General features: G+C 38.8%; 1 protein-coding gene across 3 annotated transcripts in view; it reads right to left on the bottom strand.

The window, feature by feature from the left end:
- Positions 1–14,426, bottom strand: part of wscd2 (WSC domain containing 2) — a 229,023-nt gene that overhangs the window by 96,980 nt on the left and 117,617 nt on the right. For all 3 annotated transcript variants that reach the window (XM_061906562.1, XM_061906564.1, XM_061906563.1), the window contains one exon: positions 3,905–4,751. In XM_061906562.1, coding sequence (XP_061762546.1) covers positions 3,905–4,283 — 379 coding nt within the window. In that variant the 5' untranslated portion in view covers positions 4,284–4,751. The remainder of the gene's footprint in view (positions 1–3,904; positions 4,752–14,426) is intronic.

A 14,426-nucleotide genomic window follows, 5' to 3' on the forward strand; every position in this document is an offset into this window, starting at 1 on the left:
TGCCACCTTTCCCAAATTCTTTGTCACATGTTACTGGCATCAAGGTTTAAAATGTATGATTATTTGCAAAAAAAAAATAAAGTTTATCAGTTTGAACATCAATTATGTTGTCTTTGTAGCATATCCAACTGAATATGGGTTGAAAATTATTTGCAAACCATTGTATTCCGTTTATATTTACATCTAACACAATTTCCCAACTCAAATGGAAACGGGGTTTGTGTGTATATATATATATATATATATGAATATTGTAATGTGAAGGTGACTATGTGGGTGTTATTTCATGTCTCAAGGGCATTCTTGATGTAAAAAACATATTTAGAAAATGTATTTATTTTTTATGCTCTTTGCTCTCGCTATGTAAATATTCATCTTATTTTTATCAACTTGTACGTCATGGAAATTATTTTACCACTGCAAGGCTCAGAACCAATCAACAGCTATAAACAAGGGTTTACTGTGTTACACTTGGCGACCAGAAGTAAATTAGGCTGTGGGCGCCTGAGTGTGAGTGTAAGTGTGAGAACAAGAGAGGCAATCAACAAAAATGCAGCTCAAGTATGTTTACAATTAGATATTAAAAAATAATTTATTATTAATACTTTCCTGGCAATGTAAAGTGTTAAATTTACTATATATAACCACATATAAACAATATTCAAAAGGGCTACATTGACAACTACAATTCACTTTAATCCAATATGTTCAATAGTCATGTGTTTATATTCCAGATAATATCCAAAGTTTATACAAAAAATAGAAAAGAAACATTTTTCAAATATCCTACCGCAGTGAAGCCAATTTAAAATTGTATTGTTGCTTCGGTATTAATTAAACCAGCAAACACTATGAAAAAAACAATATTATTAAGACAATATATGTTTAGGAAAAAGGTTTGGTTCAATATATACTCTAAAAGCAGGTTGTTTTAGAAGTATGTCTCAAAATAATTCACGACGGAGGTCAAATTAAAGGTGAATGATTATTATTATGAAAGCAATTATCTCTGCGGGCTTTGCAATGCTATTAAACCGAACTAAAACTATTGCAAAGTAGAAGTTTAGGAGAAAGAAAATATAACTGTATTCATGAGGGGATTCCGTCCATCAAAATAAAACAAAAAAAAAACACCTGCAAAGCACGACAACCGCATTGATGATCGGCTTTAAAGACCCATTAAGCTATATAGTTACCCGTTACTTTGTCAAAAAAGTAATTGAATTACCAACAGAATTTTTCTTTAATAAATAAAATTAATTACTGGGGTAGTAAATGCCCTCCGCGCGAATGCAGCTGAGAGGGACAAGCGGTAGAAAATAGATAAATGGATGGATGAAAAAAAATATTTGGCATATGCAGTTAAAATGTTTTGTGATACCAGAGAGTGTGTGTGTGTGTGTGTGTGCCTTTAAAAGGCGGTGCCTGTTGCTAAGTGACATGTGATGTCAGCAACCAGCAGCATTAGCTTAGCTGTATTGGTTAGCTCAGAGACACAGTTTGCGGACAGATACGTCTTTTCTGTCACTGCGTGGATTCGAACCCGTTTTCCTCCTGCATCTGTTTATCACAGTTCCTCCTCTGGCTGCTCGCTCAGACACGCCCCCGCTAACGCTGAGCGCAGCCCAACCACGCAGCGACAAACCTGCAGCCACTCGCCAATCTGCTCACCTGGAATTGATGAGGGCGGGCTGGATAAAGGTCCAGTGGACCCAAGGATCAACGCGGGAACTTAGTTACCTCTCTGAGCCTGATGTTCGCTCACCGTTGTTGTGTTTCCATCCGTGATTCTGATGTCCGTGTTGCTCTACAGCAGAGTCTTCCCCCTTCGAGATCGTCTTTTGTTCCCCCCTGTGTTTTTGGACTGGCTTCCTCGATTCCCGACCCTCGCCTGAACACATATCTAGCCTCTCCTTTCCTGCCCTGGATGTTCAACTGCCTGCCTTTTGGACTGCCTTGTTCTTTTGCTCTCTACAACACTTGGTAACACACACTTAAGTTAATTTACACACATAGTAACAACACACAAATGCACATGGGTTTAACACATTCCATCTCCTTGGGTTATCTTATTAGTTTAGTATTGTTTATTATTATTATTATATAATAAATTATTGAACATTACTGCCACCTGGTGTCAGTCTGCCGTCATCTCCTCTCAGTAAACATAACATTTTCACTAGATTGTGTTAGCGATAGTTGATAAAGAGATTGAATTTGCTTCAATGGCTGTCATCTCCCTGTCCACTAACGGGGATTGCAAGCTTTTCACTTCAATCATTGATTCGTTGTTCATTATTCCCTCAAAGTAGTAGTGTGTGTATGTGTTGCTCCACATGCAGCGCCATCAGTAGGTAAACGTGAATAGTGTCAAAACGCTCTGCGTACCTTGAAAGTAGGGCTGGGCGATATATCGATATACACGATATATCGCGGGTTTGTCTATGTGCGATATAGAAAGCCCTCACGGAGCAGAGAGGTAGCAGCATGGGTAACGTTAGCTGTGATGCTAGCAGAGCCGTGCGAGTGGTAATACGAAAGAAAGAAGGTGCAAATGAAAGAAGAATTAAAGGCCTACTGAAACCCACTACTATCGACCACGCAGTCTAATAGTTTATATATCAATGATGAAATATTAACATTGCAACACATGCCAATACGGCCTTTTTAGTTTACTAAATTGCAATTTTGAATTTCCCGGGAGTTTTTTGTTGAAAACATCGCGGAATGATGACGTGTACGCGTGACGTCACGGACTGTTAGGAAATACTAGCGCTGCGCACACACACAGCTAAAAGTCGTCTGCTTTAACCGCATAAATACACAGTATTTTGGAGATCTGTGTTGCTGAATCTTTTGCAATTTGTTCAATTAATATTGGAGAAGTAAAAGTAGAAAGATGGAGTTGGGAAGCTTTAGCCTTTAGCCACACAAACACACGGTGATTCGTTGTTTAAAATTTCCGGAGGTGAAGCTTTACTATGAATCAGAGCGGTCAAGCTAACATGGACCAAATGTCAACCAGCAGTTTTCGGTAAGAAAATTGTGGTAAAAAGTCGCCACTTAATGGAGATCAGCTGAGCTTGTGCCGTCCGTACAGCTGCTGTCGACTTCCATCAGACACTGGCCTCAAGACACCCGTGGACACACACTTCCGACTATCAGGTACTATTAAACTCACTAAAACACTAGCAACACAATAAAAAGATAAGGGATTTCCCAGAATTATCCTAGTAAATGTGTCTTAAAACATCTGAATCTGTCCCAATGCAATCATGTTTTTTTTAACTTGATTTTTTTTTCTATTCCGTCGCTATCAATATCTTTAAACACAAATCTTTCATCCTCGCTCAAATTAATAGGGAAATTGTCGTTTTCTCAGTCCGTATAGCTCTTTTTGTTGAAGGCTCCCATTAAAAACAATGTGAGGATGTGAGGAGCCTTCAACGGGTGAGTTCCAGTAAAGGCAGGGCTTTTCTGTTAGCGACCAAAAGTTGCGAACTTTATCGTCTATGTTCTCTACTAAATCCTTTCAGCAAAAATATGGCAATATCGCGAAATGATCAAGTATGACACATAGAATGGAACTGCTATCCCCATTTAAATAAGAAAATCTCATTTCAGTAGGCCTTTAAGAATCATTCTAACTTTTTAGGGTTATTATTGAAATTGTTCTATTATTCTGATAATTTTTGAAGTAATAATCAACACGATGTAATGATTAAAAGTCGACCAGTGAGCGAGTAAATGTGATTTATGCTGTGTTGTGAACTGCACTGTGTTCGTGTGATTTCTTCTAATGAATATGGTCTGTGAGAGGATCCAAGACGGGGTGTGAGTTATGTAAAACCGCCAAAGTGAAAATCCACCGCTTAAGTGAAGCACCACATTACAGTATACCCACCTCTTCCGTCGTCGATGTCTTTAGCATTGCGGGCCTTCAGTGCACGGTTCCAGTTGTGGGAGTAGTCTCCATCTTTGCCCTCTGTGGACATACTGGTCTTTTTTTTCCACATTGGGGCGTAGCCTCGCCCAGACCTGTGAGCCTCCTTGAACACTCGCATGATGCCCAGTCCTCGACTGTCTGACGACGCGGTGTGGCCGCCCGTCTCTGAGGCTACGATGGCGTCGCGCCCCCCTCGCCCTCCGGGGCCGCCGTCTCCAACAAAGCCGGCGTGCAGGAAGACGAGGCTTCCGGCGGTCAGGTAGAGCAGGATGAGCGTAAAGAAGCGGACGGGCTTCCTGCGGAAATAACGCTGTATCTTCAGCAGAGGTTTGGCCATGCTGGCTCACTGGAGCACACGGGCCCAGTGATGAACTCTCATGCAGCAGACAAATCAGCAGCAGCTCTTCCTGCTTCCCGCTGACAATAAAAGGTAATTCAAATAAGGACAGTCTTGGTGTGTTAATCTGCGACTAAGATCATCCAGATAACGACATGACTTCAGCTGCGCCAAGAAGCCTATCATACACCTGTGAGAGTCCATGTGAGTGTCTGCTCCTGTCCTGTTCCCAGCCAAGGGTGCTCGCTCTGTGCATCCAGTAAGAAAAGGAGTGCACAACGATCACTCACAACTCCTTTCACGCCGGTTATCAGCCTACAGAGATGCCATACCAGCACCGCCGTGGCACTTTCTCCCACGCTGTGCAGCAGGAAGTGGGTTTTATTTAGTGGCCAAGCTGAAATCCTTTCACCTTTGAGTGGTCGGCTCCTCCTGGGGATCCAAGAGATTCATGGCGTGACTAATCGTCTGCAGAAAAGACACAAAAATGGAGAAATAAGTGGATTTGAGTGGGCTTTTCCAGCACCCTGAAATGTCAAACTGCACCGAAAAGGATAAAAAAGTAGGAATAAAAACAATTAATAAAGCGGTGAGAGCTGTGTTATTCTTTCAAAAAGGCGGAACACTTCACATCAAGGAGCTCAAGTTGTACAAGTTACTTTCTCTTTATTAAACTGGGTTAAGCCGGAAGGGAAAAAAACAAAAACAAAACTCTACCCTTTGGCATTTCCACTAATGTCTTTTGGGAGCAAATGCACAGAAATTAAAAAAACATGCTCAGTCGGGATGATGAGGCGATGATAATGGCGGAAGAAGTCTTCTGAACAACAAAAAGAGGAATGAAATAAAACAAGTCAAACCAAATAAATTAGGTCTAAAATAACTAAGGATTCAACTTAACGGCGTAAAGACCTTTGGACTACAGGCTTAAGTGTAAGTGTGAAATGTATACATGCTGTAACTGCATGTTATAGTCAACTATTTGGTGAAAAGGAAAGAGAAAACTGCGTGGGTGGGATGATGAATGAAAGAAAATAAATGAACACAAAACGGGAAATAGAGGGAAAATCATTAGTTGGGAGACCTCCGACTTAAGTAAAAGACTAAACTCGTGTCCGGCCTTGCTTACATTGTTTCTAAGGCAGCATGCAACATCTTCCTATTATGACTGTAAGGCAATGGCAAAAAAAAAGCCTTCCAGCACCTTAAAGAGAGAAAGAGAGATGTGATGTCCATGCACTCCACTGAAAAGGCCTACTGAAATGAGACGTTCTTATTTAAATGGGGATAGCAGGTCCATTCTATGTGTCATACTTGATCAATTTCGCGATATTGCCATATTTTTGCTGAAAGGATTTAGTAGAGAACATCCACGATAAAGTTCGCAACTTTCGGTGCTAAGAGAAAAGCCCTGCCTCTACTGGAAGTCGCAGATGATGACGTCACATGTTGATGGCTCCTCACATTGGTTTTAATGGGAGCCTCTAACAAAAACAGCTATTCGGACCGAGAAAACGACAATTTCCCCATTCATTTGAGCGAGGATGAAAGATTTGTGTTTGAGGATATTGATAGCGACAGACTGGAAAATAAAAAAATAAAAAAATAAAACACGATTGCATTGGGACGAATTCTGATGTTTTTAACACATTTACTAAGATAATTCTAGGAAATCCCTTATCTTTCTATTGTGTTGCTAGTGTTTTAGTGAGTTTAACAGTACCTGATAGTCGGAGGTGTACGTCCACGGGTGTGTTGACGCGCAGTGTCTCAGGGGAGTCGACGGCAGCTTTATGGGCGGCACAAGCTCAGCTGATATCCGGTAAGAAGCGACTTTTTACCACAATTTTCTCACCGAAACCTCCTGGTTGACATTCGGTCAGGATCCATGTTTGCTGTGATTCATAGTAAAGTTTCACCTCCGTGAATTTTAAACAAGGAATCACCGTGTGTTTGTGTGGCTAAAGGCTAAAGCTTCCCACTTCCATCTTTCTACTTTGACTTCTCCAATATTAATTGAACAAATTGCAAAAGATTCAGCAACACGGATGTCCAAAATACTGTGTAATTATGCGGTTAAGGCAGACGACTTTTAGCTGTGTGTGTGCGCAGCGCTCATATTCCCTAACAGTCCGTGACGTCAAGCGTACACGTCATCATTACACGACGTTTTCAAGAAAAAACTCCCGGGAAATTTAAAATTGCAATTTAGTAAACTAAAAAGGCTGTATTGGCATGTGTTGCAATGTTAATATTTCATCATTGATATATAAAGTATCAGACTGCGTGGTGGGTAGTAGTGGGTTTCAGTAGGCCTTTAAAGTAGTAATTAACAACTCATGGTGATGTGAAATGTGAACAGACTGTACACTACTTTTTGTTTGGATTCCAGTGCACACACCGAATTGTGCCGATGGAATTCTGAAGAAAAGCAGAAATAAAAATGATGCTGGATTTGTACTGGTTAAGCAGGGGTGTCCAAACTACGGCCCGCCGACGATTTCAATTTGGCCCGCGAGACATCATGGGTTGAATAAGGAATATTACACACAGGGAGAATGCCATCATCGATCCAGCCATCCATTTTCTACTGCGTATTCATTTTGGGGTCTCTGGAGCCTATCTCAGCTACAATCAGGCGGAAGGCGGGTTAGATCCTGCACAAGTCGCCAGCTCATCGCAGGGCCAACACAGATAGACAGACAACATTCACACTCACATTCACACACTAGTGCCAATTTAGTGTTGCCAATCAAACTATCCCACCTGTGAAGAGAAAACCATTTTAATTTATTTTAATAGTCTGGCAGCTTTGTTGGAAAAATAACCTATAAATATACTCTGTATAGGTGTAAGCATAGCATTTACTTACATGATCCAATGCAAACAACCTTCCCTAGTAATGGTGAGAAAAAAAAAGTTCCAACCAACACAAAATGTCAACAGACATGGTCACACAACACAACTTGCTCACTGAACTAAAAAACGTAAAAAACGTTCATTCACCAAAAAAAATCTAAAATTACACTCGTTTAAATCCATTACAAAGCAGGAAGGAGAAAATGCAAAACACTCTTCACACTTATTCATGTTTGGGGCATTTTAGCTGCTTGATATTTCTGATTAATTACATGACTTTAAGAGTGTTTTCAGGGAAGTAAACAAGGTAGAAGTTGAACTTTCACATACTCTTAATTTCCGCTTAATTTATTATTAAGCTAAGGGTGTAGCTGCATGCACCTCCCATTTTCATTCAGACAAAAATAAGCAGCTGAGACAGAAGCCACATGCGAAGCTGTGTTGCAACATGACTAATGCCTCAAATATACCTGAAATGGAAGATCCTCCATTCAGATCTGGCGTGAGGAACTACTTTGGTTTTCTTGTGAAATATGACCCGGATGGCAAGCATGTCGTGGACAAAAATACAACGGTGTGCCGCAAGTGTCACAGAAACAATAAACTACCACAGAGAAAATACAACACACACGACAACAAATTTACGCCAACATCACCCCGATGGGAAAATAGGTGGAACCAAACAAAAACAAGGAGACACAACACAGGTTACAAACCTTACCCGGGACATTTGGACAGCCATTAGCACATGACTCAAAGAGAGCAATATAAATTGATTGCTACTTTTATTGCTGTTGACATGCAACCCTTTTCTGTTGTGGAAAATGTCAAGTTTACTGTGGACATGTGAGCCCCGTTACAAGATGCCTTCACGGTCCTATTTCACCAGTAGCGTAGTTCCTATTTTGTACGACAAGACAAAAGCCCATTTCGAGACAGCAATGTTCGTAGCACCTGCTGTTGCTCTGCTGCTAAAAATGTACTGCAGAAGATGGGTGATTTATCAGATGCGTTTATTATTTATTTATTTATTTATTTTTTACAAGCTGCTGTTTTTGCTTTATATGGTGCTCAGTAGGGGTGTAACGGTACGTGTATTTGTATTGAACCGTTTCGGTACGGGGGTTTCGGTTCGGCACGCGGGCGTACCGAACAAGTTTGAAAGTCTTCACGAGCTGCTCTGCTTTCTGCCTCTGTCTGAGCAGTGAGCACCCAGCATTGTCCCGCCCACACAACCATCTGATTGGTTACATACAAAGCCAATCAGCAGTGCGTATTCAGAGCGATGTAACAGCCAATCAGCAGGGCGTATTCAGAACGCATGGAGTCACTGCTTCAGTCGAGCAGATATGAGTTTAGCAGGGGAGCAGCGGACATCGTACATTCCCCAAATTATAAAAAACACTTCCAAGTCAACTACTTTCTAAACATCACTATAAGCCCCTTGTCTTTCTAGAAACTTAAACTGCAGCTCAGCTCACTCGCAGTTCTAGCTTGTGGTGAAGGCTAGTTAGCTTTTAGCGAAATGTTAGCTCATTTTACTGTGTGTGTGTGTGTGTGTGTGTATGTGTGTGTGTGTGTGTGTGCGTGTGTGTGCGTGTGTGTGTGTGCGTTAGGGGCAGCAAAGCCCTGTCTGTCTGTTATTTCGTTGAACTCCATGGTGTTCAGGGATGAATAGTCTCTCCTGTTGCTATTGTACTATTTTTTCAGCTATAGTTACATGAATCATTAGTAATGTAGCAGCCCAGTTTTGAATGGCAGGGTCCCTGCTATCACATGTTAATACAAATATAACATTTACATAATAAAAGTCAACTACAGGCTTCCCAAATGCTGTAATAAATGAAGCCTGATGAGTTGACTTGAAACTGTTTAATGTTGCACTTTTAATACGTAGAAGAAAGATTTTGTCATTTTATTTAATCCAAGCAACAACTTGAGGCAGTTTAATGTGGATTAATGTGGCCAGAATTATAGTGTACCCAATGTTAAAAGGATAAAGCCATTGTTTACAAATTTGGTAAATAAAAAAACAAAACAATTATATTTTGTTGTTTTGTTACTGTACCAAAAATGAACCGAACCGTGACCTCTAAACCGAGGTATGTACCGAACCGAAATTTTTGTGTACCGTTACACCCCAGTGCTAAGTATGAACAGCATAAACTGGGGCAGGTATAAAGCTGCACCAGTTACGTATACCGTACTTTTCGGAGTATAAGTCGCACCTGCCGAAAATGCATAATAAAGAAGGAAAAAAAACATATATAAGTCGCATTTTTTGGGGAAATTTACTTGATAAAACCCAACACCAAGAATAGACATTTTAAAGGCAATTTAAATAAATAAAGAATAGTAAACAACAGTCTGAATAAGTGTACGTTACATGACGAATAAATAACCAACTGATAAGGTGCCAGGTATGTTAACGTAACATATTAGGGTAACAGTCATTCAAATAACTATAACGTATAGAACATGCTATACGTTTGCCAAACAATCTGTCACTCCTAAATGTTAAATCTGATGAAATCTTATACGTCTAGTCTCTTACGTGTATGTGCTAAGTGATATTATTTGATATTTTACGGTAATGTGTTAATAATTTCAAATATAAGTCGCTCCTGAGTATAAGTCGCACCCCCAGTCCAAACTGTGAAAAAAACTGCGACTTATAGTCCGAAAAATACGGTAATTTAATTTAAAAACTGTACTTTTCAAATGAAACAAAAATGTTGATAATTCCAATAAACTACAAGTAAAAAAAGGCTTGGAAATGTATCTTTTTTAATATCGAAAAAATATCGAACCAAAATGGTAAAATATTGAACCGAAATGTGAATTTTGTGTATCGTTGCACCCCTAATATTTATGTATATAGTTACTTTAAATGCAATTGGCTTTCGACCCTTGACCAATTTTGTCAACCCAATGCGGCCCTGAAGTCAAAAAGTTTTGACACCCCAGGGTTAAAGAATCAGTGTATGATTTAGTCATGTTTTTTTCGTGCAAACTTGATAGTGCATGCAAAGCTGATCTCCTAAGCTTGGTGACCCAGAACTGAAAATCTAAAGTGAACAAAATAACCCATGCAATCTGTTTAGCACAGAGATGTCAAACTCATTTGCATTGAGGGCCACATCGCAGTAATGGCTGCTTTCAGAGGACTTCTTTTTTAAATTTTTAATTTACATTATGCGTGCGGGTAATAATCATAATTAATCGAAATGCATATGAATTTGATTATTACATTTTTTAATGTATAACTTTCTTTAAAATCATAAAGGTGACCAGCAGATATTTAACTATTTGTTTTTAACTCACAAAAATAGGTTTGTGAGTATATAATCATATAATTGGCATGATCAGATAATATTAAAGTTTAAAATAAGCATTTCTTTTTGTCAAAATTGAATGATTGAATGCAATTAGTTTGAAAAAAAAAGTTAGTTTTTTAATGAAACCCATTTTTTCCAGGCTTTGCGGGCCTCATAAAAATATGTGACGGTCCAGAACTGGCCCCCGAGCCTTGAGTTTGACACCTGTGGTTTAGCATGTTTGTCTTCAAGCAGAATATGGCTGATTATCAGAACATCCATAACAATGGGAAGAGGAAATGCAAATATATTAATTTAGCGCTTGCAGTGTAATTGAAACCTCTGTTTTTTAGTCTATTTTTGAAGGTAGGGAAAAGAGGCACAGGTAAGCACAAGTGGCTTACCTGTGGTGCAATGACAGAGAGCAAATCCTGTCAAGTGTAGACATATCTGCAAAGTCAGAAATAAAAAGAGTAGCCATATTGTCTATCCAGGAATGACATTTTATAGCTTCTGGATGACTGAAGAAAGTGCTTCATAAACTTTTTTTTGACCCACTCCCCTCACGCAGGAGGCTGCGGAACATCCGGAGTGGGATATCTTTCCGGAAGCTGTTAGATGCTGAACTCCAATGGTGCTCCATCACCTCCTCTCAATCCCCGCACAAGGAACACTTTACTTGCACATGTGTGTTTATCGACTGTCCCGATTTTTTTTTTTGTCTGAATTGCACCAGTGTTCACATTCTATTTGCACTAAAGAATTACTCTTTATTTTATTTTACTATTTATTATGTTATATCTATACTAAATGGAGTGAAACCATAATTAATTTCTTTCCTGTGTCTTTCCTACTGTAAATATTTTATGATAACATATTAAAATGCTGTATCCCTCATTCCAATTGCTATTTACAGTATAATGTGTGAGATAAATACTTCCTGGAATAATGTGCACTAGGTGTTAAACATGCAAAGTCAATATAATGCATATATTAGCATGTACACTACACACAATAATCTGTATTACATTATTATTAGCTCTGAAACTGAACTGAACTCATTAGTAGGGCTGGGCGATATGGCTGAAAACTGTATCAAAGTATAGGCTTTTTATATTGGTCGATATCAATAATGATTGATATTTTTATGGCTTATGGAAAATATGGACCAGGAGAAAAATATGTTAAATGTGACCCTCCTTATATTATAATCCCCTCAGATACAGAATCAAGGCAGAGAGTAAACGAAAAAAATTCTAAAATCACAATAACAACTTTAAATTAAGGTGGAAAAATTAGGACTATGTAAGAAAAGCTTAAAGGCCTACTGAAATGAGATGTTCTTATTTAAACGGGGATAGCAGGTCCATTCCATGTGTCATACTTGATCATTTTGCGATATTGCCATATTTTTGCTGAAAGGATTTAGTAGAGAACATCCACGATAAAGTTCACAACTTTTGGTGCTGATAAAAAAGCCTCGCCTTTACCGGAAGTCACAGACGATGACGTCACAAGGGTGAGGGCTCCTAACATAATTTTTAATGGGAGCCTAAAGCAGCAAGAGCTATTCGGACCGAGAAAACGACAGTTTCCCTATTAATTTGAGCGAGGATGAAAGATTTGTGAATGATGATATTGATAGGGAAGGACTAGAAAAAAAATAAAGAAAAATAAAAAAGTTAAAAAAAAATGAAAAGGCGATTGCATTGGGACGGATTCAGATGTTTTAAGACACATTTACTAGGATAATTCTGGGAAATCCCTTATCTTTCTATTGTGTTGCTAGTGTTTTAGTGAGATTAAATAGTACCTGATAGTCGGAGGGGTGTGTCCACGGGTGTCTTGAGGCCAGTGTCTGAGGGAATTCGACGGCAGATACAAGGACGGCGCAAACTCCACAGATATCCGATAAGAGGCGACTTTTTAACACAATATTCTCACCGAAACCTGCCGGTTGACAAGTGGTCGGGTTCCATGTTCGTTTGACCGCTCTGATCCATAGTAAAGCTTCACCTCCGGGAATTTTAAACAAGGAATCACTGTGTGTTTGTGTGGCTAAAGGCTAAGGCTTCCCAACTCCATCTTTCTACTTTGACTTCTCCATTATTAATTGAACAAATTGCAAAAGATTCAGCAACACAGATGTCCAAATTACTGTGTAGTTATGCGATGAAAAGAGACAACTTTTAGCCATAACTGGTGCTGAGCGAATATTTCCTGACAATCTGTGACGTCACGCGCACGCGTCATCATTCCGCGACGTTTTCAACAAGAAACTCCAAGGGAAATTTAAAATTGTAATTTAGTAAACTAAACCGGCCATATTGGCATGTTTTGCAATGTTAATATTTCATCATTGATATATAAACTATCAGACTACGCGGTTGGTAGTAGTGGGTTTCAGTAGGCCTTTAATAAAGTGTAACAAAATAGTGCAAAGTCTGAAAATCTAAACAGAGAAACTTGAGAAGAACATTTGTGTGCATGTTTACAGCCAGAAAGATTCATTGTCTGTGTAACATTTTATTTGGTCTGTTATTCTCATTTAAATATGGAAATGAGTTGATGGTATACAGCAATTATTATTTTAAAATATTTTGGCCTAAATAGTTATTTTAAAGTAAAACATTTGTAACATGTTGTTATTACTTTTAATCACACAGTCCTGCAATATAGGTCCTACCTGTATTTTCCGTACATCCGAAGAGGGAACGGACAAGGGTTGAAAAGAAATAATGAGCGCGGCTGAGGACTGCAATCTGTCATGGTGTTTTTTTACCTGTTCTGTCGGCAATTTCTTCACTCTCTGCAGCACTCATTTTTACTTTCTCTCGTCACTGCATGCAGAGAATCAACAGCGAGACAGCAAGATGGCACAACCAAACGGGATAGTTCATACGGTTACATGATTGGATTGATGTCCCTCCCATTGCTCACTAAACGCTTCCTTTTTGCAAAGACCGACAGTGCCTTTGTTAAAGCAACCAACCATGCTTCATTTTATATGGTATTCTTAGGACCCCAAATATAGACTAGTAATCATATATATATATACACAGTATATACTGTATATATTCACATATATATATATATATATGTATATATATATATATATATATATATATATACACATGTATATACACGTGTATATATATATATGTATATACATATGTATGTATATAGATGTCTATATACATATGTATGTATATACATCTAAATACATATGTATGTATGTATATATATATATATATATATATATATATACATATTTATATATATATATATATATATATATATATATGCATATATATATACACATATAATCACACACACACACTCACACTCACACGCACACACACACACACACACACACACACACACACACACAAGACAGTTCACAATTTAGATGTGATTTGATTCTTGGGGGTCACATTTCGATTCAGAATCAATTCTCCAACCAAAATCTTCCATCCATCCAGTTTCTACCACCTGTCAATACTTTTTTAATAAAATTGAGTGCCAGTTCTACAATTACCTACATTTCTCCACACAGGGGCAAAGTGTCCGCGCCCCTACATTTCTACATGCGAGAGTATCCCCTGCTCGGCCCCCTATGGACTGGACTCTCACATTATTAACCGTATTCACTCGGCATCCACTGCACCGGGACGCAGGGTGCAGTCCCTTCCAAGGTTTCTTGTTGTTCACATTGGGTTGAGTTTTTCCTTGCCCTGATGTGGGATCTGAGCCAAGGATGTCATTGTGGCTTGTGTAGCCCTTTGAAACATTTGTGATACCGGGCTACATAAGTAAACTTTGATTGATTGATCTAGAAAGATTAATTGAACACGTTTTATTGATATTGATTACGTGTGTATCGCAATATATTCATATTGTTTTATGGGCCCAGCCCTTCTTATACATAAATATTACTGTGGCTACTATGTTATATGTAATACCATAA

The sequence above is a fragment of the Nerophis ophidion genome, linkage group LG07 (assembly GCF_033978795.1).
Source record: "Nerophis ophidion isolate RoL-2023_Sa linkage group LG07, RoL_Noph_v1.0, whole genome shotgun sequence".
In the NCBI taxonomy this organism is placed as follows: Eukaryota; Metazoa; Chordata; class Actinopteri; order Syngnathiformes; family Syngnathidae; genus Nerophis; species Nerophis ophidion.